General features: G+C 47.6%; 1 protein-coding gene across 3 annotated transcripts in view; it reads right to left on the reverse strand.

Moving 5' to 3' along the window:
* Positions 1-26,247, reverse strand: part of Prickle2 (prickle planar cell polarity protein 2) — a 330,973-nt gene that overhangs the window by 41,446 nt on the left and 263,280 nt on the right. For all 3 annotated transcript variants that reach the window (XM_048801221.1, XM_015494502.2, XM_048801220.1), the window contains exons 3-6: positions 15,358-15,471; positions 12,591-12,728; positions 10,882-11,085; positions 6,480-6,666 (exon numbers count right to left, since the gene is read on the reverse strand). In XM_048801221.1, the coding sequence (XP_048657178.1) occupies positions 6,480-6,666; positions 10,882-11,085; positions 12,591-12,728; positions 15,358-15,471 (643 nt within the window). The remainder of the gene's footprint in view (positions 1-6,479; positions 6,667-10,881; positions 11,086-12,590; positions 12,729-15,357; positions 15,472-26,247) is intronic.

The following is a 26,247-nucleotide window of genomic DNA, read 5'->3' on the forward strand; positions in this document are numbered from 1 at the left end:
AAAAAGCCCATCCATGCATTCTTCCTGGGATACATTTTCCCCAAACAAACAGTAATACAGGTTGCACATCTCTAATCCCCAAATCCAAAATCCAAACGCTCTAAAGCCAAAGCCTGAGACTTCCTGAGTGTCAACTTGGCACCACCATGGGCAGAAAACTCCATATAATGAAACTTGGCTTTGTGCACAAATAATTTAAAATAATATATAAAGTTATCTTCAGGCTACGTGTGTAAGGTGTATAGGAAACCCAAGTGAATTCTGTGGTTAGAATTGGGCCCCATCCCCAAAGAATCTCATTATATATATGAACATTCCAAACTCTGAAAAATCTAAACTCTGAAACACTTCTGGGATCAAGAATTTCAGAGAAGGGGTCCTCAACCTGTAAAAATACTAATATGAAAAAGCAATGATTTAGGCATTTTGCTTTAGGCATTTTGTACGAATGTGTGTGTGTGTGTGTGTGTGTGCAAACTCATTTAATCATTAACTGTTTGGTAATTGTTTGATGTAGGTTTATAGTATTATTTATTATTATTATTATTATCATCATCATCATCAATATTTTGGTACTAGGGATTGAACCCAGGCATGCTCTACCTCTAAACTACACCCCCAGTCTTTTTTATTTCTATTTGGAGTTAGAGTCTAAGTTGTTGAGGGTCTCACTAAGCTGCAGAAGCTGGTCTCTAACTTGTGATCCTCCTGCATTGGCCTCCTGAGTTTCTGAGTATTACAGGCATGCACTGCTGTGCTGAGCAGATTTGTGTTACTTATCCCATTTTTCAGATGAGGAAAACAAAGGCACAGATGCCTAAAGTAATATAATGGAATCAGAGATGAGCTGTACCCAGAAGTCTTACTCCTAACCATGATAGGAATCCTGTCCCCTTCACTCAACTTAGGTGTCAGTTCAAATGCCAACTCCTTGGAGAGGTCTATGTGCCCACCACAATAGCAGCTCTCCTCACTCTCCACCCTTCCCTGATGTCTTTTTCCTCATAGCATTAATACTGCCAGATGCATTATTGTAGGTCTGCATTGGTTTATTATTTCTCTTTGTCCCTAAAAGTGATGCTTTATGGAGACAGGGTCATTAAGTTTCCTGTGGTATCTCCAGGACTCAGAACATGGCCTGGTGCATGATAGGGTTCCTCCCATATTAAACGAATGGGTGAACTGAACCCCATAACCAGTGTAAGTCATCCCAATGAGTAAGCCACAGGAGTAGCTATGGTCTAAATGTACATCTCCCCTCCAAATTCCTACGTTGAAACCCTAACCCCCCAGGGGACTAGATTAGGAGGACTTTTGAGAGGGAATTAGGTCAGGAGAGTTCTGCCCTCATGAATGGGATTAGCGCCCTTATAAAAGAGGCCCAAAGGGATCTGCTTGTCTCTCCTGCTCTGTGAGGACACAACAAGAAGGCATCATCTAAGAACCAGAAATGGGCCCCTACCAGACACCAAATTTGCCAGTGCATTGACCTCAGACTTTCCCATCTCCAGAAACCTAAGAAATACACGTCTGTTGTATTACTTTGGAGGATGGGTGCTGAGGATTTGAACCATGTTCTATCTTACACTATTTCAGCACACCAAAGAGACCGAGGCAGTGTGTCATGGTTTGGATATGCAATGTCCCCCCAAAGCTTATGTTAGACAACGCAGGAATGTTCAGAGGTGAAATGATTAGGTCAGCCATGAATTAGCTGTGAATCCACTAATCAGTTGATTAATCCACTTGCTGGGTTAATTTGAAAGGACAACTGTATTGGGCAGTAACTTGGGTAGGTGGGTGTGACTGGAGGAACATGGGTCACTGGGGGCCTGTTTGGGGGATTGTATCTTGTTCCCTTGGCTCCATACTACCCCTCTCTGGCCATGTCCTGAACTGCTTTCCTTCACCACGCCCTTCCACCATGATGTTCTGCCACACTTGGGCCCACTGCAATAGATGTAGCCAACCATGAACTGAACCTCTGAAACTGTGAGCCCAAATAAATCTTTCTTCCTTTATGTTTTGCTTGTCGGCTATTTTGGTCAGTGACAAAATGCTGACTAATGAACAGTGGAATAGAAAAAAACTGTGGACTTTAATTCTTGGTAAGAAACATGCTGCTCCAGGTAAGGAAAACGTTGGGCCCAGTTTGTGAAAGACATGATCCTCCATGGGCATGCACACCCGTCCCTTAAGAATACCAGGAAAGGGAGAAGGAGCTGCCCTGCGGGTGGGAGTCGGCCTGGTTTATACATTCTGAGCACTGGAGAGCTTCTCTCAGCCCCTAAGGTCCTTCCTCTCACCAGCTCTCCTGCCTCTTCTGGTGTGCAACTTAATCTCCCTGCCATTCTCATGCCATGATCTTGGGGTGGGGCTAAAGCCACTGTAGGACCCAACCCTGGCCAGTAACAACCTGTCTGTCCCTATCTCCGAGCCCCAGGAGCAGGCTGGGATCAGGCACATGACCTGCACTAGGCCAGTGGGCTTTGGAGTTACATAGTACAGTGTTTTTATTTACTTCTTTTTTTGCAGCAGCTGATGAACTGGCAGAATGGCAGCTGGAGATGTTGGATTATGTCAGTGCACAATGACAAGCCTCCCCAGGAAGGCAGAGTCCACGGGGTCCATCTCTAGTGGCCACAGCTCCTGAGCCTGGCCTTTGAAGGGATGACTTCTAGAGACTTGCCTAGAGAGGCAGTGACAAGAAACTGGGGGGAAACAGGCAGGAGAAGTGGTGCCTGCAAAGCAGCCTCTTCCCTCCGGGCCACCCCAAGTGACAGGCCCACTGTGAAACCAAATCCATCCCCATAAGCACCAGGTTCCCAGGGGAAAAGAGCTGAGGAGTTGGCTCTGAGGCTCCACCCACACGTCCTCAGCTCTGCGGCTCCGCCCACACTTCCTCAGGACCAAGACTCCGCCCACACTTCCTCAGGGCCGAGGCTCCACCCACACTTCCTCAGGGCTGAGGCCCCGCCCACACTTCCTCAGAGCCGAAGCTCCACCCACAAGTCCTTAGCTCTGTGGCTCCACCCACACTTCCTCACAAAGGTGGGTTCAAATCCCCAGTTCCACCCCATTCCAGTGGCTTCTCAAGCTGCCCAGCCCATCTGCTTGGGTTCAGATTTGAGCTCTCATTCTTTCCAGCTGTATGACCCTAGGCAAGTGGCTTCAGTCTCTGTGCCTGGGTCTCCTCAGCGGTACAACGGGGACGATTGCAGTTCTTACTTTGGAGGATGGGTGCTGAGGATTTGAACCACGTCCACAGACCTGGACCTGTTACCTGTTCTTTTTAATTAATTAATTAAGTTCACAGTAGAGCGCATTTTGACATAGTACACACACGGAGCCAGACTTGTCATTGCTCTGGCTGTGCGTGGTGCAGTCCCTCCAGCAGTGTAGCCCTACGCGTCCACAGGGTAACAAGACCTGTCTCTTACCGTCCTTCCCCACACCCCACCCCTCCTTCCCTCTACACAAACCACAGCTCCTTCATTCTTCCCATCCCCCAGCCCCACTGTGGATCAGCATCCGCTTATCAGAGAAAACATGCGGCTTTTGGCTTTGGGGGACTGGCTTATTTCACCTAGATGTCACCTTATTCTAACTGTTCTTTTCTTTTTATTAGGAGTGAAAGCCTGGCTCCCTCTTCGCCAAGGGCCACTGCCTCCTGCAGCCCAAGAACAAACCCTGAGGTCACGTGGTCGCCTTCCCTCTCCTCCTTTTCCCTTCCCCTCGCTGAGCCAAGGGTCCCAAGGGCTCATGCTGACAACCCCCACTGCCCTGAGCCCTTGGCTGTGAGCAGCTCCTCAGTCGGGGACACCCCCAGGGGTGTGGCCCCACCCACGCCCTGCCAGAGGTGCGGGGAAGCGCAGGGCAGGTCTCCTGGGCTCCACCAACTGTTCTCTTAGAAATCAGCAGGGGCATCTCTGAGATGCAGCAGCAGGGGCCTGGGAGAAGGATGGGCTCCGGTGGACGAGCTGTCAGAAGCAGCCTGGGAGGCAGCGCACGGAGCCTGGTAAACCGCAGCGGGCCCTCTGCACTGCCCCTGAACTCCAGACAGCTGGAAAAGGGCTCTGCGTTCGTCTGGGCGCTCCTTTTTTTATTCCCTCTCTAAGCCCTTCAAACGCTTCTCAGAGGGCGGACGTGTCTAGGCTGCCGCAGCCCTGGTCTGTTTATAGGACTGTTTACTCTGCTGTGCGCAGGCAGGAGTACTGTTGCCCTGGCAACGGCTGCCTGATGCAGGGTCTGCTCGGAGCGGCTGGATAAATATGGTCAGAGGTACAGCACTGGAGACCAAGGTATGCATGATACACAGCACAAGGAGGCTTTGCAGGAAAGTGCATTTGAAAAGGAACACCAGGGAGAGCCATTTAGCGACAGCAGCAAGCGCACCGCAGGCCACAGCGGTCCCCTTTTTCTGGTCAAATATGGATGCTTTTATGGATTTGAGAGGAAGGGAAAAAAGAAAAGACCAGCAAAAGCCCTGAACTGCTGATAGAAGAAGAGGCAGACATGACCAAGTGGCAAAGCCATCTTCTCTCCCCTGATCATGACCCGGAGCTACGGGGTGGAAATCCTAAGTGGCAGCTTCAGGCTTGGAGCCTCCATGGAAAGGGAGGGGAGATGGAGATCCTAATGGGAGGTGCTGCTGCTGTGGATTGGTTCTCTGTCGCTCAGCCCCTCTCCTTTGAGACCGGAGAGTTCCTGGGTATATGATGAGCTGTCAGGCTATGAGGGGAGACTGAGGGGTTTAGGACACAGGGCACTTGCATCACCCAAGTCCCCCAAAGGCAAAGCAGCCAGATGACGGTCTCCCAGCAGTGCTGATCCCCGGGTTGATACCCTGCAGCAGCGCAGGCCTCAGGGGACCAGGGCAGGGTCTGTGGGAAAGGGCTGGCCACCCACGCATGCCCACTGAGCATGCAGCAGCCACCCTGTGCACAAAGTGGGTGCTTCTGTCTGCACAGGAATCTCCCCAAACACTAGCTAAATTTTCATATGACTGCATTATTATGATGAACCAGGACACAAACCACTTCTTTTTCAGTCCTAATAAAGCCTGTTAAGAGGGTCAAAATGGGCTCCCAAATACATCATCTCCCCATCTCGCTGTAGGTAAGTTCCCCGCAGCTCCTGAACAGACCGGGGCTGCTGTGTAAGCCTCAGGAAGATCAGGCTGTGGCCTCACCCACAGTCATCCATGGCCAATTTGTTTTTTGCTCCTCCAAAAGGTAGCTCCTTCCCAAGTTTCCAGAAAAGGCAAACTGAAAGAAGCAGCCACATGCAGCCTGAACTGGAACAGGGCTGAACAAATCGGTTATTTTGCAAAGGGAAAATGCTTTCCACCATGTCGGTGGACCTGACTGCAGGTTGGGGGTTTACAGTTGATGAGCCATGTGAGTTCTCATTGCTGACTTTTGAAAGAAGACATACTTGCCAAGAGCCATTGGCTTCCTCGCCTCTCCTTCCCTACCTCACTAAGTTGCTGAGACTGGCTTTGAATTCTCAATCCACTTTGGTTCCTCCCTCTGCTGATTCCCAAGTTTTTCCGAGGAGGATAAGGAAGACATCTGTTTATCTTTCCTCCTGAGGCTTCTCCCTTTCCTCTGGTACTGAGGCTTGAAGCACATGGACCCACCTCAGAGGTGGACCTATGGCCAAGTCAGGACCTAACGATGCTTATTATTATTATTATTATTATTGAATCCAGCGCTTGGATAAGTGTTCTACGACTGAGCTACATCTCCAGAACCTTCTTTCCTTTTCATAGATGTCAGATCTTATGATTTTTTTTTTTTTTTCGGTACTAGGGGCTGAATCCATAAGGGCTCTACCACTGAGCTACACCTACACAGGGTCTAAGATGCCCAGGCTGGCCTCAAACTTAAGATCCTCCTGCCTCAGATTCCTGACTCACTGGAATTACAGGTGCATACCCCTGCACCTGGCATAGAAAAGAATATCTGGAGGAACTGACTTAAAACTCGAAGATACACAGTCCCTATGATGTGAAAATGGCTTATTCTCAAGTGATCCCAACAGAGATCAAGCATTTGAGACATAGAGGGAAAAAAAAAGACATTGTTTGAACCCTTGATCTATCCTTACCTGAAGCTAAACTATTCCTTTTTTTTTTTAATGCTAGGGATTGAACCCACTGAGCCATATCCCCAGCTCTTTTTTGGTATTAATTTAGAGACAGGTTGTCACTGAGTTGCTTTGGGCCTCACTAAGTTGCTGAGGCTGGCTCTGAACTCTTGATCCTCCTGCCTCAGCCTCCCCAGCCACTGGGATTCCAGGTGTGCACCACTATGCCTGACTACTCCTTGGCTTTTCTAGTAACATGAACCAAGAAATTTCCTTTCCCACTTAAGCTAGTGCACGCTGGGCTTCTATTATCAGCAACCTAAGGGATTCTGAATATGACAGACACAGAGGAGGTCCCACCCAGAAGTGAGTGCCAAGCACCGCCTTACCTATATGTTGGGCACAGGTGTCACAATATTCCGCATACAAGGACTCGAAGCAGTGGCAACAGTAGGGCCTCCCCTCCTTCATGATGTAGCGCTGGCCGCCCAGCACCGTCTCGCACTCGAAGCAGCAAAAGTGTTTCATGTGCCAGTGCCGCCCCTCTGCTTCCGTGCATTCATCTGCAAAGATGATCTGGAGATGGGGAAGCCAAATGGTCAGCGTTTGAGACCCGGCCATAAGAGCACACTTGGTTTCTTGTACGAGGGATTGAACCCAGAGGTGCTTAACCACTGAGCCACATCCCTGACCCCTTTTATGTATTTTATTTAGAGACAGGGTCTCACTAAGTTGCTGAGGCTGGCTTTGAACTTATGATCCTCCCACCTCGGCCTCCCAAGCACACTTCTAAGCAGGAAAGTTACAGGGGCCCTAAACTGGAAGGGCAAGGAAGCAGGTCTCACCCATAAATCATTAAACAAAACCAATCTATGTGTGTGTGTTCTGTGTCTGTATCAGTTTCTACATTTGGGTTTGCCTGAAGCACAGTTAAATATGGTGCCTGGCCTGACCGGTGATTAACTTAGCCACATTTAAATAAGAGAGAGAATGTTCTACCCTGAAGAATATAAAGAAGAATGAAAAACAGCTCTTGGGCACACTGGACATACGTATGTTTCATTTAGCTGCTACACAGTATGTTTAGGAATGGAAAATATCATGCAAACACCTGGAATCCTGGTTTGTCCTCTGAAACCTAATACTGACCAAGGCTCACTATCCATTCCTGCACGGTGGTAAAAGGTGGAACTAGGCAGCGAGAGTGCTGCTTTCAGAGGAGAGGCATGTTGTCCAGTTTGTCACAGTCCTCACTACTCCCTAGTGCCTTAAGATGGGGCAGTAGCTTCATTTACAACACCTACCCAGCCCGCTAAAGCAGTTGTGTTTTGTGTACTGATGGACAACTACGCTACATTTCAAAGCACTCTTATGAAAACTTAACACCAAGCTACAGTCAACAAGCCAGCATGATACCGACCTTAGGATGGACGTGGGACTAAATAGAAGAGAGTCCAGGAATAATCAGTCAATGGCCCACAGATTGTCAAAAAGGGTGCCAAGAGCATTCCACGGGGAAAGAATGGTCTCTTCCATAAATGGGGCTGGGACCACTAGGAAAGAATCGATTCAAATCCTTACCTCAAACCACACGTGCAAGGGATCAAAGACCTAACCCTAAGAGCAAAAACTGACAAGGGATCAAAGACCTAACCATAAGAGCAAGAACTGATAAAACACGTAGAAGAAAACACAGGTGTAAATGTTTTTGCCCTTGGGCAAGGCAATGATTTTTTAGATATGACACTAAACATATAAATAAAAAAAGAAAAAAGCAGATAAAGTGGACCCCATCAAAATGCAAAACTTTTATGCTCCAAAGGACATCATCAAGAAAAGGAAAAATACAACAAATAATAATAAATGCTAGAAAGGATGTGGAAAAAGGAACACTTTTACACTATTGGTGGGACTGTAAATTGGTATGATCGAGGCATGGAACCACCATACGACCCAGCTATACCACTTCTAAGTATTTATCTTGAAGAATTAAAGTCATCTTACTACAATGACACATGCATACCCGTGTTTACAGCAGCACCATTCACAATAGCCAAACTATGGACCTAGGCTAGGTGTCTACCAATGGAAGAATGGATAAAGAAAATGTGGTGTATATACACAGTGGAATATTACTCAGCCTTAAAGAAGAATGAAATTAGGGCAATTTGCAGGAAAATGGGTGGAACTAGAGATCATCATGTTAAGCAAAATAAGTCAAACTCAGAAGGCTAAGGGCTGTATGTTTTCTCTCATATGTGGGAGCTAAAGCGGAAAAAGGAAATGAAAGGTGAGGATGGATCTCCTAAAAATCAAAGGAAAGAGACCCAGGGGTGAGAGGCAGGGGAGGAGGGGGGATATGCTGGGGAGTAATACTAACCAAAATATATTATTATATTGTGTGCATGTACAAATATATAATCATAAATCCCATCAGTATGTACAACATAATGTACCAATAAAAAATGTAGGAAAAAAGAAAATGAAAATAACACCATAAAATTGGAGAACATATTTCAAAATTACATATTGCATAAAGGACTAGTACCCATATTATTAGAACTCAGTAAAGAAAAATAACATATTGGAAAAAAATGGCAAAGGATTTACACAGACATTTCTCCAAAAGAGAATATACAAATAGATGATAAGCATTACTAGTAACTCAACATTACTAGTAGTTGTGAAAACATGAATCAAAACCTCCATGGGATATCACTTCACAGATACTGGAGGACTATACCAAAAGACATGGATGAGACAAAAGCAGACATTAATGAGAATATGAAGAGACAGAATCCTCATTCATTGAGAGCAGGAATGCAAAATGGTTTTTGAAAATAGCTTTGCATTTTCTCAAAAAGTCAAACTTAGGATTACCATATGACCCAGCAATGCCACTCCTAGATAGATACACATGCAAGAGGGTAAAATATACCTAGAATCTATTCACAAGCAACTTCGTTCATAATAGCTAAAAACAGAAACAATTTCAATGTTCATCAATTGCTTAAAGGTTAAGCAAAATACATATAACTCAGCCATGAAAAGGAATGAAATACTCGTATACACTCTGACATGGATTAACTTTGAAAACATCCTGCTAAGTGAAAGAATCCAGATGCTTTTATTTCATTAATAAGAAATGTCTAGAATATATAAATCCGGAGAGACAGAGAATTTAAGCAGTGGCTGTCAGGGCCTGGAAAGAGAAGAATGATTGCTAATAGAGACAGTCTTTTTGGTTGATGAAAATGATCTGGCATAAAACAGGAGTGATGATCTCACAACTCTTTGAATACACTAAAAACCACTGAGTTGTCTATTTTCAAAGGGGAACTTGAGCTATGCACATTATATCTCAATAAACACAAATTTCAAAGTACAATTCCTTCCATCATTGCATTCTCTTTGGCATTAGTGAACCCAAAGTTGCCTTAAGGGCATGGATTTCCAGATGTGGAAACTGAGGCAGGATGGTAAAGAGATGACATAGAATCGCAGAGCTGGATCTGAGTTCAGTTCCCCAGTGTATGCTCACAGAGTCTCTCTGGTGCATTGCTATTGGCATTAGAACCCAAATTATTATAATTATTTTTTGGTACCGTGGTGATTGAACCCAGGGGTGCTAAACCACTGAGCCACATCTCCAGCCCTATTTATTTTATTTTTTTTTTAATTTTGAGACAGGGTCTCGCTAAGTTGCTTAGGCCCTCACTAAGTTGCTGGGGCTGGCCTTCAACTTGTGGTCCTCCTGCCTCAGCCTCCTGAATTGCTGGGATTACAGGTGCCCTCCTGACATTGAGAATCCCTTTTAGGCCATTTTATAAGAGAAACACCCATGTGATTGTGGGTTCCAGCTGGAAAAGGGCAGTGTTCTCTCCCAGATTGCTTGCTTATAAGGTCAGGTGGACCCCAAAACACCTCTATGCAGAAGGAAGCCTGGGTCTAAGGCCTTACCCCACAGGATTCTCATAAAAGTGGTCAGGTTTGGACCGTTCCTCTCTCTGCCCCCAGTCTTTCATTCTGAATCAGGTCTTCTCTCCTGCAGCCCACACATCAGACGTGAGCTAACTTCTGGCTCAGGGGAGGGCTGGATGCCAGGTAGGGGCCTTACGTTCTATTCTGACTTCTTACCTGTGTAACACATTTGGACACCGCCTAGAGTTAGGTGCCCTGGCAGAATAGCCATCTGCCCCCTGAATTTTCACTGAGAACTTGTTTAAACAATGGGTAAATCAAATAGCACTACCCAGTCTCTTCTTTTCTCTAACCAGCCTGTCCCATCAAATCTTGGGCAAGTGGCACCTCATATCATTCCCTAGGATTTAGGCTGAAATCTAAAGCTTCACAATGCTTTTTTTTTTAAAGTTCTGAGCTGATCTAGTGCCAACCGTATCCCCTTGAGAATTTCCCTGGCCACACTCAGTAAATTGGGCCATAAACCCAGCCATGTAGCGACCTCATTTTTGCAGGGATTGGGGGTGTGGTTCCTGGAGATTGAACCCTGAGTCTGTACCACTGAGTTATATCCCCAGACCTTTTTCTTTCTTTCTTAAACTTTGAGACAGGATGTCACCAAGCTGCCCAGGCTGGCCTGGAACTTGCCACCCTCCTGCCTCTACTTCCTGAATCACTGGGATTACAGTGGGCTGTCACCACACCCAGCGAAGGTTCTTGAAAGGGTTAAGGTTTGCCTATAGTTCTCTGCTGTACAGGAAGCTACAGAAGGAGGAGGCTGTGGCTGTGACGCAGCCCAGGGGGTGACAGGGGACAGGTGCGGGCTCTGACCTCATCGCAGGCTGCGCAGCGGGGCTTCAAGCACTCGGCATGGTGCCGGCCGCAGTAGATCTTCCCGTCTTGGTAGAAGTAGATCAGATCCACCAGGAGCTCGTTGCAGACGGTGCAGATGAAGCACGGCGGGTGCCAGCAAACCCCGTGGCCGGCGCGCGAGGCGAACACGGCGATGTCCCCGCCATTAATCTGGCCTCCGCACTGTGAGCCAAAGAGACACATCAGCACCCAGACACCAGCCCCATCTCCTAGTGCTGTGCACAAATGACAAAAGGCCACCACCACCAGCTGGTGACCAGCCCCACTGTGTTCCTTCCTTTACGTTCCTTTACGTTCCTTGGCGGGGCAGGTCTTGCGGGTCCTTCTCCTGCCCTTGCCTAGGGTCTCCATGAGATGACAATAAAGAGACCTGGAGAAGGAGGTCTCTTTATTGTCTTTAGGAAGGGGGGACGGGAAGAAAAAAACCTCAGCATAACACCAGGCAAGGGGCCGTGCATATCTTCTAGAAATTCCAAGCTGCACTCAGAGGGTCACCTGCTCAACACCAGCAGGAGCAGGCTGGGGAGGAAGGAGGGCAGGCGAGGGGCGTGGCCGAGGGGCGTGTCCGGGGCGTGGCCGAGGGCTGGGGCCTGCACCATCGGATGGAACTGGGAGTGGGCGGGCCTACCAGGGCCTACCGCTTTAACTACCTTTTCCAGGTATCATTCAAGTTTGCTTCTACTCTCTTCTGACATCCTTTTACATAGTCTTGATCGAAATGTACCACTTCCCCCCTCCCAGTACTGGGGTGATCTACCACTGAGCTACCTCCCCACCCCTTTTAATTTTGAGACAGAGTCTCCCTAAGTCACTGAGGCTGGCCTCAAACTGTGATCCTCTTGCCTCTGCCTCTGAAGTCGCTGGGATTACAGGTGTGCATCACCAGACTCAGTGGCCAAGTCCTACCCCTTTTTTTCTTTTTTAAATTCAGATCCCACCCTTTAAAGGGCACTGGTACTGGGAAGATCCTGGGAGAGGGGCTGGATCATGGTCCAGGCCATCTCCATTAGTAAATGCACACATTTCAAATATGAATCCCTCATGTCAGTCCTCTGCCAGGTACTTCCAGGGGCTCACATGACCCTCCACGAACTCTCACTTTATTTGCTAACTGTCTTCCTTCACCCGCTCTACCCCAGCCACAAGCTGTTGTTCCTGGTGCCCCAACCCCTGCATGACTCCCTCCCTCTTGCAAGTCTTTGCCGAGATGCCCCCTTCTAAGTGGAGTCTTCTCTCCCATCTAAGCCTACAGCTTCTCTAGCCTCCCACTCCTTCCCGGTCCCCTTCTCTGACATATTTTTTGTTGTTCTTGGTTGAATGTATTGTCTTCTTTCTCCAGAGAGCGCTTCCTTACAAAGGCAACATTAGGTTTTCATGTCTTATATACTACTGCATTCTCGAGTCTAGAAAAGTGCCAGGTGCACAGTAGGTACTCAACAAAAACAACTGTAAAATGAATGAATGGGCAGATGAAAAAATGAATGAATGAGTGGGTGAATGGATGGATGGATGAATGAATGAATAAACAGATGAATGAATGAATGAATAAACAGATGAATGAACAAATGAATGAATGGACAAATGCATGAAGGAGGGACAAATGAATGAATGAACAGTTGAATGAATGAACGAACAATTCCTCTTCCGACCCAGGAGTCCACACTCACCTGCTCACAAATGGCCCCTGTCATGGTGACAGGGAAGGGCCTGACATTCCCTCTGCCCAGGTTTTCACGTTTCCTCTGGTTGCTGAACAACTTAAGCTCCCTCTTCTCCTCCTCATCCAGGGAGTTGCAGTATCGAACCTGAGCACACACACAGAAGGCAGACGCCCCGTGAGAGTCCTGAAGCCCAGGCCCCAGAGTTTCCTGCTGCTGCTTGGTTTTCCAGTCCCTGCCTGGTCGACAGCAGTCTCGGGCTTGGAGCGACTTAAGATGAGCTGCACCTAAGATCACCGACAACCCGAGGGGCTAACGGAGGGCTCTGAACTCCGGAGCCCAGGCCCCAGGCAGCCCATGGATTCTGCAAGTGCTTCTTTCTCCCTGTCTTCCCTCACTCTGTGGACCACCCTCAGGCCCAAGTCACATGGACAGGCGGAGCTGGCAAAGCTCTGGGATGTGTCTTTCCTCCCAATTGTAGGTACCTGATACTTTCTCCTGCAGCTACCTAGGTAAAGGGTCCTTGGCACCAAGAATGGTCCCAGGCCACTGAGCCAGGGCCACTGTCAATGTGCACATGGCTTCTGTCCCCATCTCACTTGGGAGAGTGGGAACGTGGAGGCTCGAGCCTGTGAAGCTGCAGCACAGGTGTGCTCAGGGTTGCAGGATGGGAAGGCTGGTTTGTCTGGGAGCAGGAGGAAAAGGGCCGCCTGCTGGGCTTCGGCTAAGTGTGACAATGTGCAACAGAGATTGTTCTTCTTGTTGAACACAGAATTAAGGGAAGGACACTCAAATTCAGCATTTGCCATTTTCTCCCTTATTTCTGCAGATCTGGTCATTGCAACATATTTCTGAACTATTATCTATTAATGCTGGTTTTAAAAGTGAGTCGTTTAGCTGGGTGCGGTGGCACACGCCTGTAATTTCAGCAGCTCTGGAGGCTGAGGCAGGAGGATCATGAGTTGGAGGCCAGCCTCAGCAATTTAGTGAGGCCCTAAGCAACTCAGTGAGACCCTGTCTCTAAGTAAAATACAAAATAGGGCTGGGGATGGGGCTCAGTGGTCGAGTGCCTGCCTTGCACATGTGAGGCAACTGACTGGGTTCAATCCTCAGCACCACATAAAAACAAATAAATAAAGATATTGTGTCTATCTACAACTAGAAAAAATATTAAAATAAAATATACAAAAGGGTTGGGGATGGGGCTCAGTGGTTAAGTGCCCCTGGGTTCAATCCCTGGTACCAAAAAAGGAAAAGGAAAAAAAAAATCCCCCAAACCAAAAAACGTCCTCATGGAATGTTTCAGAAAGAGAACTGCAGTGATCTGAGCTGCCCGGGACAGACGGCTCCACTACTGACATGTTATGAGCACATTTTTAAAGGCAGACACGCCCCTCCTGCTTGTGAAAACCCGCATTTTCACTTCAAAATTAGTTTAATTGGACAACAGGTTACAACATTTGCTCTCAGATTTAAAGGAGAAAGCATGATTTGTGTTTGTTTCATGAAGTGTGAAGGAAGCAGCAGAAAGAGAATTGCAGCTCTCTTTCTAGAAAGGTTACGACAGATTTAAGCTTTGGTTCTGCTGACCCAAATTCATTTATTTGTTTTTTTTGTGGTCCTGGGGATTGGAACCCAGGGTCTTGAGCAGCCAGTCAGGCTCTACCACAGAGATGCACCCCGGCCTAGGCCCTGACATTTTTTAACATTTTGGGGGGGAGGGAGGTAACTGGGGTTGAACCCAGGGGCACTCGACTACTGACCCACATCCCCAGCCCTATTTTGTATTTTATTTAGAGACAGGGCCTCACTGAGTTGCTTAGGGTCTCGCTTTTGCTGAGGCTGGCTTTGAACTCTCGATCCTCCTGCCTCAGCCTCCCGAGCCACTGAGATTCCAGGTGTGCGCCTCTGGTACATTTGTTCTTGAGGTTCTCAAATGGTCCCCTTTTATTCCAATGTGGGAAGACAAAACTAAAAAGCACTCATTCACTTCCTGTTGGGGTGGGGGGAGTCGGAAGAAATCGGCTGTCCATTTTTGTAAAGGGGTTGTTTTTTCCTTTCTATCTAAAACCATGCTTTGTTTTAAATGCCAAGTTAAATCGAAGGATTTCACAGGAGTCCTATTTTTCAAAAGCAGATACCTAAAAATTAATTTCTAGCTGGCAAACCTAATCCCTTCCAGCAAGATCTTTTGCCACAAAGTCCACAAAGTCCCTCTATGATCAATGTGATCTCAAGGATGAGGAGGATGTGGCTTAGCGCACGGCGTTCCTGCATTCAGAAAAAAAGTGCAGTTGGTGAGCCACACTTTCAAAAGGGCAGAGGATGACCCTAAGAATCCGGACTTCATTGTGACAAAAGCCCCTGAGGTTGAGACCCGTGGAACGTGGAGGACGTGCTCACCCATTCAACAGGAAATGGGGCTGGACAAGTCCCAGAGACTCGCCAAGTCTCATCAGGGCTTCAGAGGACCCAGGGACTCAGTCATCGCTGCAACCCACGCAGGCACTCAGAGGACCCAGACCTGAGCTTTCTTACTTTATTGCTCCCTGGTTCCTTCCCCCAGCGAGCAGTGCCTGCCACGGAGGCTAACCCAGCCCATGATGACACTCTGTTTTTGTTTTGGAGGGGGTGACACTTTTTGGAAAGTACTGGTCACTGTCCTTTGCCCCTCCTTAAAGAAGCAAAAACCTCAAGCAAATTGCCAGAGTTTTCTTCAGCCACCGGCTGATCACAGACAATTCACAGAGGTCCTCCGGAGCCTGGACCCTCTTACCTCATTGTCATGTGGCGGGAGCTGGTGCAGCAGCTGCTTGATTCGCAGTTTCTCTCCGGGGCTGTTGACATAGGGGACTTTCTCTTCTGGCAGGCAGCTGTAATATTGGTGCACCTGAAGGAGAAAAAAGAACACGTGTCCTCACTCACGTCCACTGCCCACTGCCCCGTAAGGGGACCAGGATTCCCCGCCCCCCACGTAGGGCGCAACCCAACTCGATGGCCCCCACCCAGCGGGACACAGCCCACAGCCTGCACTTCTTACTGCAAGGGGAAAAACACATCCTTAAAGAGAGAGCCAAGCAAATCGCCCTTCACTTGGGGCTTCCCCTCTCTGCAAGGGAAAAATAAAGCCAAGGCGCTTGGATAGCAAAGGAGAGATCAGTGATCACGCTGGGGAGGCCGCAGGGTAGGGCTTTCTCGCTGGAGTCCCCCGTGTCCCACTGGCTTTACCATTTTCTGAGCGTCTCTGGCGTGTGGGGTGCCTCCCTAGCCAAGGGATATGCCTGCGCCTGCCTGGGTGCTGCAGTCCAAGCCTGTCTCTGGCACGGGGTGAACTCCTGGGTACCTCAGCCTCCACCTATGTGAAAAGCCTTCCAAGTCTGGAGCCACTTGTGAGGCGGGCTGTAGCTGCCAGCCATCAGAAAGAGGCTCACCAAACTTGGGGCGCACAGCGCGTAACTTTGCATCGCCAGGAGTGTGAAGATTTTTGCATATCTTACAGTGCTCCTGTTTATGACCCGTAGGGTCTATTCCTGCACTTTCTGAAGCTCCTTCAATCTGATGTATGCGGAAAGCACCAAGAACCTCATTTTGCCGAGAAAAGAAAACAGAAATTGGGAATCAGGCGTGGTGGCGCAAGCCTATAATCCCAGCGGCTTGGGAGGCTGAGGCAGGAGGACTGGGAGTTCAAAGCCAGCCTCAGCAAAAGCAAGGCCCTAAGCAACTCATGATACCCTGTCTCTAAATAAAATATATAAATGGGTTGGGGATGTGGCTCAGTGGTCGAGTGCTCCTGAATCCAATCCCCGGAACAACAACAACAACAAAAAATAGAAGTTGGTATGTTGGTATAATCTGTAATTCCAGTGACTCAGGAGGCTGAGGCAGGAGGATGGCCTGTTCAAAGCCAGCCTCAGCACCTTAGTGATACTCTAAGCAACTTACAAAACCCTGCCTTTAAATAAAATATAAAAAGGGCTGGTGTATGGCTTGGTGGTTAAGTGCCCTGGTTCAATCCTTGGTACGGGGGGAAAAAAGACATTCTACCATCCAGCCATGTGTATAACAAGGGAGAGAAAAGACAAGATATGCTGTCATAGAGGAGGAGCAGAAAAAAATCCTACAGGTTCACATCACGTCATGGAAAATGCTTCCCAGGCTCTCTGAGCATCATGAGCAGCCCTCACTGAACAAGCTCATTCAAGAAAACGAGAGGACAGAGCCCAAGGCTCCAACTCCCTCCTGGGGTCCCCTCCACACACTGGTCTAATCCCTTGTGTCTGGGGAGCCTTGGATCTGAACACATGGGTTGGGCTTGCTGGGGTGAAGAGCAGCGAAGTCTCCTCCACCTTGATCTCTAGAAGCCAAGCCATGAGCTTTAGCAGGGGAGAGGCTTGCACTGGTGAGTTAGAAACATGCGGAAAGCCGTCTTTAGTTCCTTAACCAGTGATCAGAACCATCCTCCATCAGGTGCCCATCCGTGTCCAAATCCAACCCCCAAAGCAACCATAGGCAGAGCTCTGACCCAGCCCAGCTGGCTTCTGGGAGGCAGTGGACCTCTGCAGGATGATTCCCACCTGCATCAGCCTCCGGCAGCAGTCCCACGGGCTCCTTCAAGGTGCAGACCCAGAAGGACTCCCCGAGATGGCGATGCTGTGCGGGAACTGGGGGCTGTGGAGAGGAGGGTTGGGCAGCTCCCATGGTCATGCACCCAGCAATAGAGAGGCACCTGGCAGGGAGACTGGCAGGTTCTGGGTTTTGAAGGAGCCAGCAGCTCTGAGAAGGAACAGTCCCATCCTAAATGAGTGTGGTGGCCGTGACTGGCTACTTGCTCATGGGAGACTGGCACACGATTAGGGACTTCTTCAGGAGAGTCCTGTAGCACGTGGCTCATGGACAAGGGCCAGGTTTAAGGAGACACGCCTAGGGGTGTATCTTGCATGAAATGTATTGCCAGGTGCATGGCCACCAGAGCCTGCCCAACCTCCTCTCCAGGGCCCCCAGGTACTGCACAACATCACCATCCCGGGGAGCCCCTCCTGATCCAGCACCTGGAAGGATCCCTCTGGCCTACTGTGTGAGGCTGACGCAGGCGGGAATCTTCTCCGCATCTTGTACCACAAGGCAGTAGACCTGGACCTCCAGCCACCGACTATCATTTCCCATCTCTAGGTTCCCAAGCAAGTCACATAACTGCTCACAACAGGCACCCCAAATATCATGACGGTTAAATAAGAGTGGAGGTGAAGCATGTGGCCCTCAAGTTCAACAGATAGCACGAACACAAAACCAAATTTAGAGTATGGCCTTGCTGCGGGACTGCAAATTGGTGCAACCACTCTGGAAAGCAGTGTGGAGATTCCTCAAAACACATGGAGTGGAACCACCATTTGACCCAGACATCCCACTCCTTGGCATATATCTAAAGGACTTAAAATCAGCATCAGTAATATAGCTACATCAATGGTTACAGCAGCTTAATTCACAATAGCTAAGCTATGGGACCAACCTAGGTGCCCTTCAACAAATGAATGGATAAAGAAAATGTGGTATATATACACTATGGAATATTACTCAGCCTTAAAGAAGATTGAAATGATGGCATTTGCTGGTAAATGGATGGAACTGGAGACTATCATGCTAAATGAAATAAGCCAGTCCCAAAAAACCAGAGGCCAAATGTTCTTTCTGATATGCAAATTCTAAGACACAATCTGGGTAGGGGAGGTAATAAGAGAAGTCTACTGGGTTAGACAAAGGGGAATGAAGGGAAGGGAGGGGGATGGGAATAGGAAAGACAGTGGAGTGAATGGGACAGAACTTTCCACACGTTCATATATGCATGAACACACGACCAGGGAAACTCCACATCAAGTCCAACCACAAGAATGGGAAGTTAGACGCCATGTATGTATAATATATTGAAATACATTCTACTGCCCTGTATAACTAAAAAGAACAAATAAAAATTCTTTGAAAAATTAGAATATGGAATGGAACGATCCAGATACTTCCTGGCTTTTCTTCCGTATTCAGATACGACGCCACACTGGTGGCGCAGAGGGTGATACCGAGCCCTGGAGCCACCTACTTTAGCCTAAGCAAGAAACACAGGTTGTAAGGAATGTCATGACAGAAAACTAGCCTGATGTCCCAGGGGGAAAGTCACATGGTGATAAAGGCGTGGTGCTCTCCCAAGAGACCCGGCAGCCAGTAGGGCGACAGGAGGAATCAGAAGCTGTCGCTGGAGGGTGCCTGGGGCTGGATTTCCGCCTTTGGGATCCCAGCGTCCTCTCCTCCTCCCTGCACAGATCTGTGGTGGCTTTCCCAAAGCGTCTCTTCGCCCTCAGCAGCTGAGTCAGCAGGGCTTCAGCTCAGGAATCTGTCCCAGACCTAGGAGCTTCTCCCAGTTCCCCAGAGACAGCCCTGACGACCTTGCTCTGGGTTGACGTCGGGAGGTGGGATCAGAGAAGTTCCAGGTGGTGAAGACGGAGGTGGGACCCCAACTTGGTGTGACCAGCTGAGGTGGAGCCGTGTGCTGCAGATCTCTGGGGTGGCAAGGTCCCTCCTGAGGACTGCGTTCTGAAGTCACCAAAGGCTTGGCGTGACTCTGTAGAGCCTAGACACGTCCTTTATAACTCCAGCCTTCAGTCCACCGGTGACATTTCTTCTTTCTACCAGTACTCCAACAATGTGTGTGGAGTGCGTAAAGATATGTTTTCCCAAGACAATCAACAATTCGATGGATGACTTGAAGGCCCATTACTGATCAGGGTGCCCCATTATGGAAACATTTATAAGTCTATGTTAAATAGCAGCCTCCCAAAGCGTCCCCTACCACAGGGCAGGTGATCTGGCAGGCTCTGCCGAAAAGGAGTGAGTCCCTTGTGACCTTCAATCCTCTTCAAAGCCTGTTCAGGTTCACAGGGATCCTGCTCATGTTGACTTCTATCTCCTCCTTTTTTTGGTACTGGGGATTGAACCCAGGAGTGCTTCACCACTGAGCCCCATCCCCAGCCCTTTTTTATATTTTATTTAGAGACAGGGTCTCACTGAGTTGCTTAGGGCCTCACTAAGTTGCTGAGGCTGGCTTTGGACTTGCGATCCTCCTGCCTCAGCCTCCCGTTGGGATTGAACCCAGGGGTGCTTAACCACTGAGCCACATCCTCAGCCCTTTTTTTTTTTTTTTTTAAGAGACAGGCTCTTGCTAAATTGCTTAGGGCCTCGATAAATTGCTGAGGCTGGCCTCGAACTTAATCCCTACTGCTGCTCAGGATAAAATCAGGACCTGTCTCGAAGAGAGGAGGTGACCTCTCTGAATGTCCTCTCTGTGTCCTCTCCGAATGTCTGAGTTTTGGGGCTACCTCTTTTCTTGGTGGCCTCTTTAGGAGTACCCCACCCGGCTTTTGCGTTTTGTATATGGCTTCACATACACCTTAACTAGCTCGTCTGTCCCCTGGCAAAGATACAGAGAGATTAGAACATCTGCATGCTACTGGTGGGAATATAAAATGGCACAGCCACTGTGGAACCGTCTGGAAGGTCCTCAAAAAGCTTATTACTTAGTGCGCTTATTACTAAGTGCCGTGTCACAACGTCATGCCAACCCTGCTTGAGTACGAAAGCAACAGCGGACGTCCTGGGACTCATCCAAAGTTTCACTGTCCAACATGATTCACAAAGACACACGCTACAATCCAAGGAGGGAATTCTTTCTCCAAGGGACGATGAACTATTGCTGATCCCAGGACATTCATGGAAACTCTTTTTAAATGACACCCGCAGTTACAGTGACCTTTGTTTGCAGGTAGCTCATTGAAGGAGGCTTCGTGTCTACCCATTAAAGGAAAGGAAGGCTGTGAGTCCACAAGAAAGTGGGCCACTTATACACGAGGAACTAGGGATTCCTGACTATGGCGGTAACTTTGGCCCCAGTAACTGGCCCTGCCCCACTAAACTTCAAAGAATCATGGATAAAATCTCAGGGGATCAGGAGGCTGAGGCAGGAGCATTGCAAGGTAGAGGCCAGACTCAGCAACTTAGCAAAGCCCTAGGCAACTCAGCAAGACCCTGTTTCAAAATAAAATAAAAAGGGCCGGGGATGTGACTCAGTGGTTAAGTGCCCCTGAGTTCAATCCCCAGTACCAAATAATAATAATAAAAAATAAAAATAATAATAATAAATAAAATTTAAAAATTAAAAAGAAAAAGAATATGGATACGGTGGCAAAAAAATTTGTCTGTCCTATTCTGAAAGATCAGAAGATCAAGGAAGAGTTCAAGGGTACAGACTGTCAGGAAACCCTAAACGCCCTATTTTATGCCATTTTAGAGAGAATCAGACAGGAAAATTCTGGTTAGAATGAGCTGCATTATGCTGAAATAACACATTCCATCAAGGTATTTCTGGCTTCACAGGACATTTTACTTTAATTAAAATGCTTTTATTGTGGTAAATAGATTTTAGTAACATATTATTAATGTTTATATTATTAAAATGTCATTTAACATAATACATAAATATATATTTTATATTCATGTCTATTTCACATGTTTATATGTAAATTTATATTTTAGAATACATGTATAATATGTATATATGTAATATGTGTATATGCAAATATATGTACATTACAAATGTATATATTCATATAAAATATATGTATAAATAGTACTTATAAACATATTAGTTAAATAACATTATTAAAATTTCCTATTTTAATTATGTTTAAGTCAATTCAGAATCCAGTGGTTACTAGTAGATTCTAGTAACCTGGAATCTACTGCCTGTCTCCCTCAACTTGCGGGGCTTAGCTATTTCATGTAAGTGAGATCACAGGTGTATCTGTTGGGTTTGGCTTTTTCCCCTAAGCATGATGCTTTCTAGGTGAGCTTGTGTGGTGCTATGTCTCACAACTTCCCTTTCCTGGCTGACTCAATATTCCATTGTTCCTGTATTTATGTATTTACAAACTCGCACCTTGATTCATTCATTTGCTGATGAAACCTGGGTCGCTTTTACCTTCTGACCATTGTGAATAGTGCTTCAGGGAACTTGGTGTAGACAACTGCTAAATCTCCGCTTCCAGTTTATTTATCTATTTGTTTGCTATGTACCTAGGAGTGGAATTGCTGCATCATACGGTGATTCTGTTAAGCTTTTTGAGGACCTTCCAGACTGTCCCACAGTTGCTGTGCCATTTTATATTCCCACCAGTAGCATGCAGAAGTTCTAATCTCTCTGTATCTTTGCCATTTTAAAAAAAAATTCACAGTCCTTTGGTTGGGTGTGTTGAGATATCTCATTGGGGTTTTATTTGCACACTCCTGATAGCTAGTCCTGAGTCTCTTTTCATGTGCTTTTTTTTAAATATTTATTTTTTAGTTGTAGTTGGTCTCAACATCTTTGTTTTATTTATTTATTTTTATGTGGTGCTGAGGATTGAACCCAGGGCCTTTCACATGCTGGGCGAGTGCTCTGCTGCTAAGCCACAACCCCAGCCCCTCATGTGCTTACTGACAACGTATAAATCTTCTTTGAGAGGTGTTTGTCTAAGTCCTCTACTCACTTTTTAACTGAGTTGTCTTTCAGTTGTTGAGTTGTAGGTGTTCTTCTGACACTTCACAGAAGAAGAAATACAGTCAACAAATACATAAAAAACTGTCCAACATCTCTAGCAATTAGAGAGACGCAAATTAAACTACACTGAGATTCCATCTCACTCCAGTCAGAATGGCAATTATCAAGAACACAAGTAACAATAAGTGTTGTCGAGGATGTGGAGGAAAGGCACACTCATACATTGCTAGTGGGACTGCAAATTGGTGCAGCCACTGTGGAAAGCAGTATGGAGATTCCTCAAAAAATTTGGAATGGAACCACCATTGGACCCAGCTACCCACTCCTTGGTTTGTACCCAAAGGACTGAAAATCAGCATACTACACTGACTCAGCCACATCAAGGTTTATAGCAGCTCAACTCACAATGGAGCCAACCTAGGTGTCCTTCAACAGATGAATGGATAAAGAAAATGTGGTCTATATACACAACGGAATATTGCTCAGCCATAAAGAAGAATGTAATGATGGCATTTGCCAGTAAATGGATGGAACTGGAGACTATCATGCCAAGTGAAGTAAGCCAATCCCCCAAACCAAAGGCTAAATGTTCTCTCTGATGTGCAGACACTAACTCAAAATAAGGGGAAGGGAGGGAAGAATAGAAGTTCATTGGATTAGACAAAGGGGAATAGGGGGGAATGGAGGGGGATGGGAACAGGAAAGATGGTGGGATGAACCCGACATAACTTTCCTCTGTCCATATATGAACACACGACCAGTGAAACTCCACATCATGTACAACCACAAGACTGGGAAGCTAGACTCGATTTGTATATAATATGTAAAAACATACTCTACTGTCATATCTATCTAAAAAGAGTCATAGGGGTTCTTTATATACGCTGGCTATTAAACCACTACCTGCTCCCCAGTTTTCTCACTCATAGTTGGACTCTCAGATGGGCAGGCAGAGGCCCAGGTGATGGGTGCGCCATATTGACGTGTCTCCACCATGCTGGGGACAGAGCAGAGCAAGACTGGGACGGACCCTGACAGCTCTCTGCTTCTACCTGGATGTGACACATGTGAATTCTGTTAGCATGTCACTAGTTCAGGCAAGTCACGTGGCCACGCCTACTTTATGGGTGTAAAAAGGTGCAGCCCTCCCCTGTTTGTGGAATTAGAGGGAGCCCATCATTTTTAAAGAGTCCTGACCCCTGCCACAGTGGGGGAAGGATGGAGTGCTGGGTGAGCAAGACATGACCTTGTGCAAAGGTCGGCACACTTGACTTTCCTTATCTGTGCAATCTGAGTTCTGTAAAGTCATAGCAAATACTGAATTAGTGACTCCTGAGCTGCTGCTCCTAGTTCATAACCATGTTTCATATGCATGTCTCTTAAGAATAATTTATTTAATATATATTATTGAAGCCGATCAGGCACCCTCCCCCAAAAGACCCTTGCCATAATTAAGCTTCTCAACAGAAAGATTTTTACAAAGAGTGTCAACAAGATTTCACAGGAATTCTGCAGAAAGTTCAGTGTGGTTTGAAGCTTTCTCTGTTTTGTAAATGCCAGGTTTGCAGAAAAAAATGTGTGACACCTCTGTTGAGCTGGGGACAAAGAGTGACTATGAGGTACCCACCCACTGACATGTAACCACCCCACTGAGAATAAAGTTTTGAGAATTCCCAGACTTGGGGTCCAGACATTTTTAGGCATCAGCCCCTCTGGACCACTGCAGCTCAAATAAACCTGCTTCCTGAAAATTCCTCAGGTGCCCAACCTCACCTGTCCTCCATCATTACTGATTTACTAACACCGAACTCGTGAGCAGCAGCACTATAATTCATGCCCCACAGAAGGTCATCTAACACACACGCCCATGGTGTCCATGAGGTACACCTCAGCCTTCTCACCCTTGGGAAATGGCACTTCGTTATGATGGGGACACTCCAAACAGTGGACTCAGCAACCAAAAGCACAAAATGCAAAACTCAGGACACCAAACAGACCATTTGGTGTGAGACGGAATTAAGAAGCCAGAACACTGCTTTGTGGGACCTCAGCTGGTGAAACACACATTGGGCAACTCAAAATTGTTTTTGCCCCTTTGTGACCATGAAGATGCTGTCGTCATCGATTTGGGGGTTACAAACCAACATTGGTGTGCAGGTGGATTTGTCAATACAGAGTCCTGGATGATGAGGATCAGATAAATGATAAGCTATCTGACCTGCTCAGGGATGAAGAGCGGAGCCTGGATTTAAATCCGGGGCTCCTGTCAAAGCTCGATCTCTGTCCCCTTCACCTCACTGTCTCTGTAGATAGTCAGGCTCACACTCGGCCCTATGTATTCATGAATCAGTGGATAGCGGAGTCACAGTTTGTCACAGTCCTCTCAACTCTGTTCTGAGCCCTGCTGTTAATTCAGAAACCAGACAAGGGGTGACGGGGGAATGAAGAAAGGACAAACAGACACGAACAGAGAGTAAAAGGTGGGCCAGGTGTTTCCGCCAACTGATGGGGGAAGACAGACCCACAGCTAGCTCAGCAAGTTTATCACATAGGTTTCATCAAAAGGTCATTGGTGGGAAAGTGTCAGCCAAGCAGGCCACCTGAAGGATGCAGAACTGGCAAGACATCAGGGTCATCCTGTTTTGCTCAAATTCTCTATCCCTGGGAGTTGGTGTCTGAACCCAAGGTCTCAACTGATAACTATGGCCTTTGCTCAGAGTCTTCTCCCACAGGCGTCGCCATAGCAATCAGGCCGTCTTGATCCGCACTTCTGTACAGGCAGCTCCCTGTGCCAAGGCAGCAATCAGAGAGTCAGAGGTCAGATTTATACCACTGCTCTCCACGACAGTGTGTTCTTTAAACTTGAAATTCCTGCTAAAACCTAAAGCAGGCTACAGTAACGTGGAGTCTTCATCCCTAGAAGAAACCATGTAGCCTTCTAGGAGATTGATTCAATTCTTTTTTTTTTTTTCTTTTGGTACTGGGGATTGAACCCAGGGGTGCTTAACCATTTGAGCCACATCCCCAGCCCTTTTCATTTTTTATTTTGAGATAAGGTCTCTCTGAGTTGCTTAGGTCCTAGATAAGTTGCTGGGGCTGGCCTCAAACTTTCAATCCTCCTGCCTCAGCCTTCCAAACTGCTCATATTACAGACGTATGCCATCATGCCCAGTTCTCTTTCCATTTCTACGGATTTCACAACTCAAGAATGGTTTTTATTACATGTTGGGATTAAATGTTCTTTGGTAACATTTCCCTGAACTTGTGATGAAAGTCAGTGGGGGAAAAATGAGTCAGTATATCAACAATGAATTTAAGTCCCACTATGAGAAATTTTCCTCCTTTTCCTCCTCCTTCTTCTTCCTTTTTTTTTTTTTTAAACCAGGGATTGAACCCAGGGGGCTCTTAACCCCTGAGCCACATCCCCAACCCTTTTGAACATTTTATTTAGAGACAGGGTCTGCTGAGTTCCTTGGGCCTCCCTAAATTGCTGAGGCTGGCTTTGAACTCACATCCTCCTACCTCGGCCTCCAGAGCCTCAGGGATCAAGGCGTGCCCACCACACCCGATGCCGCCTGTTCTTACTAAGACTTACATTGAGGACTGTGGGAAAGTCGCTGACCCCAACCCTTAGGCCTGTAACAGCGGGAGGGGGCTGGGAGCTCTTCTGCTGAGAGGACCCAGCAGAGAATCATCACTGACACTGGCCAGCGATCTCTTCTGAGTTTTCTGCCGGGGCCACAGGCTCTATGCTACAGATCACAGAACTGCCACCGCAGAGCACTTCCCGCTGGGAGAGGGGTCGGGGCATCGAGAGGGCGGGGCTGGGGGGCTCGGGAGGGGGGGCTGGGGCGTCCCGAGCCCCAGGAGGCCGAGCTCCCTGCCCCCCTAGCTTCTGAACCCACCGCGGTCACTCCCAGCGCCTTCTGATGGTGGGAGGGCGGGGCCGGTGCGTCGGGAGGGCGGGGCCTGGGATCGGGAGGGCGGGGCTCGATGCCCCGGCCCCGCCCTCCCGACGAGCTCCGGCTCCGCCCTCCCGCCCCGCCCCGGCCCCGCCTTCCTGACACCACGGCCCCGCCCTTCCGCCCT

This window comes from Marmota marmota, unplaced genomic scaffold (genome assembly GCF_001458135.2).
Source record: "Marmota marmota marmota unplaced genomic scaffold, marMar, whole genome shotgun sequence".
NCBI classification, from domain to species: domain Eukaryota; kingdom Metazoa; phylum Chordata; class Mammalia; order Rodentia; family Sciuridae; genus Marmota; species Marmota marmota.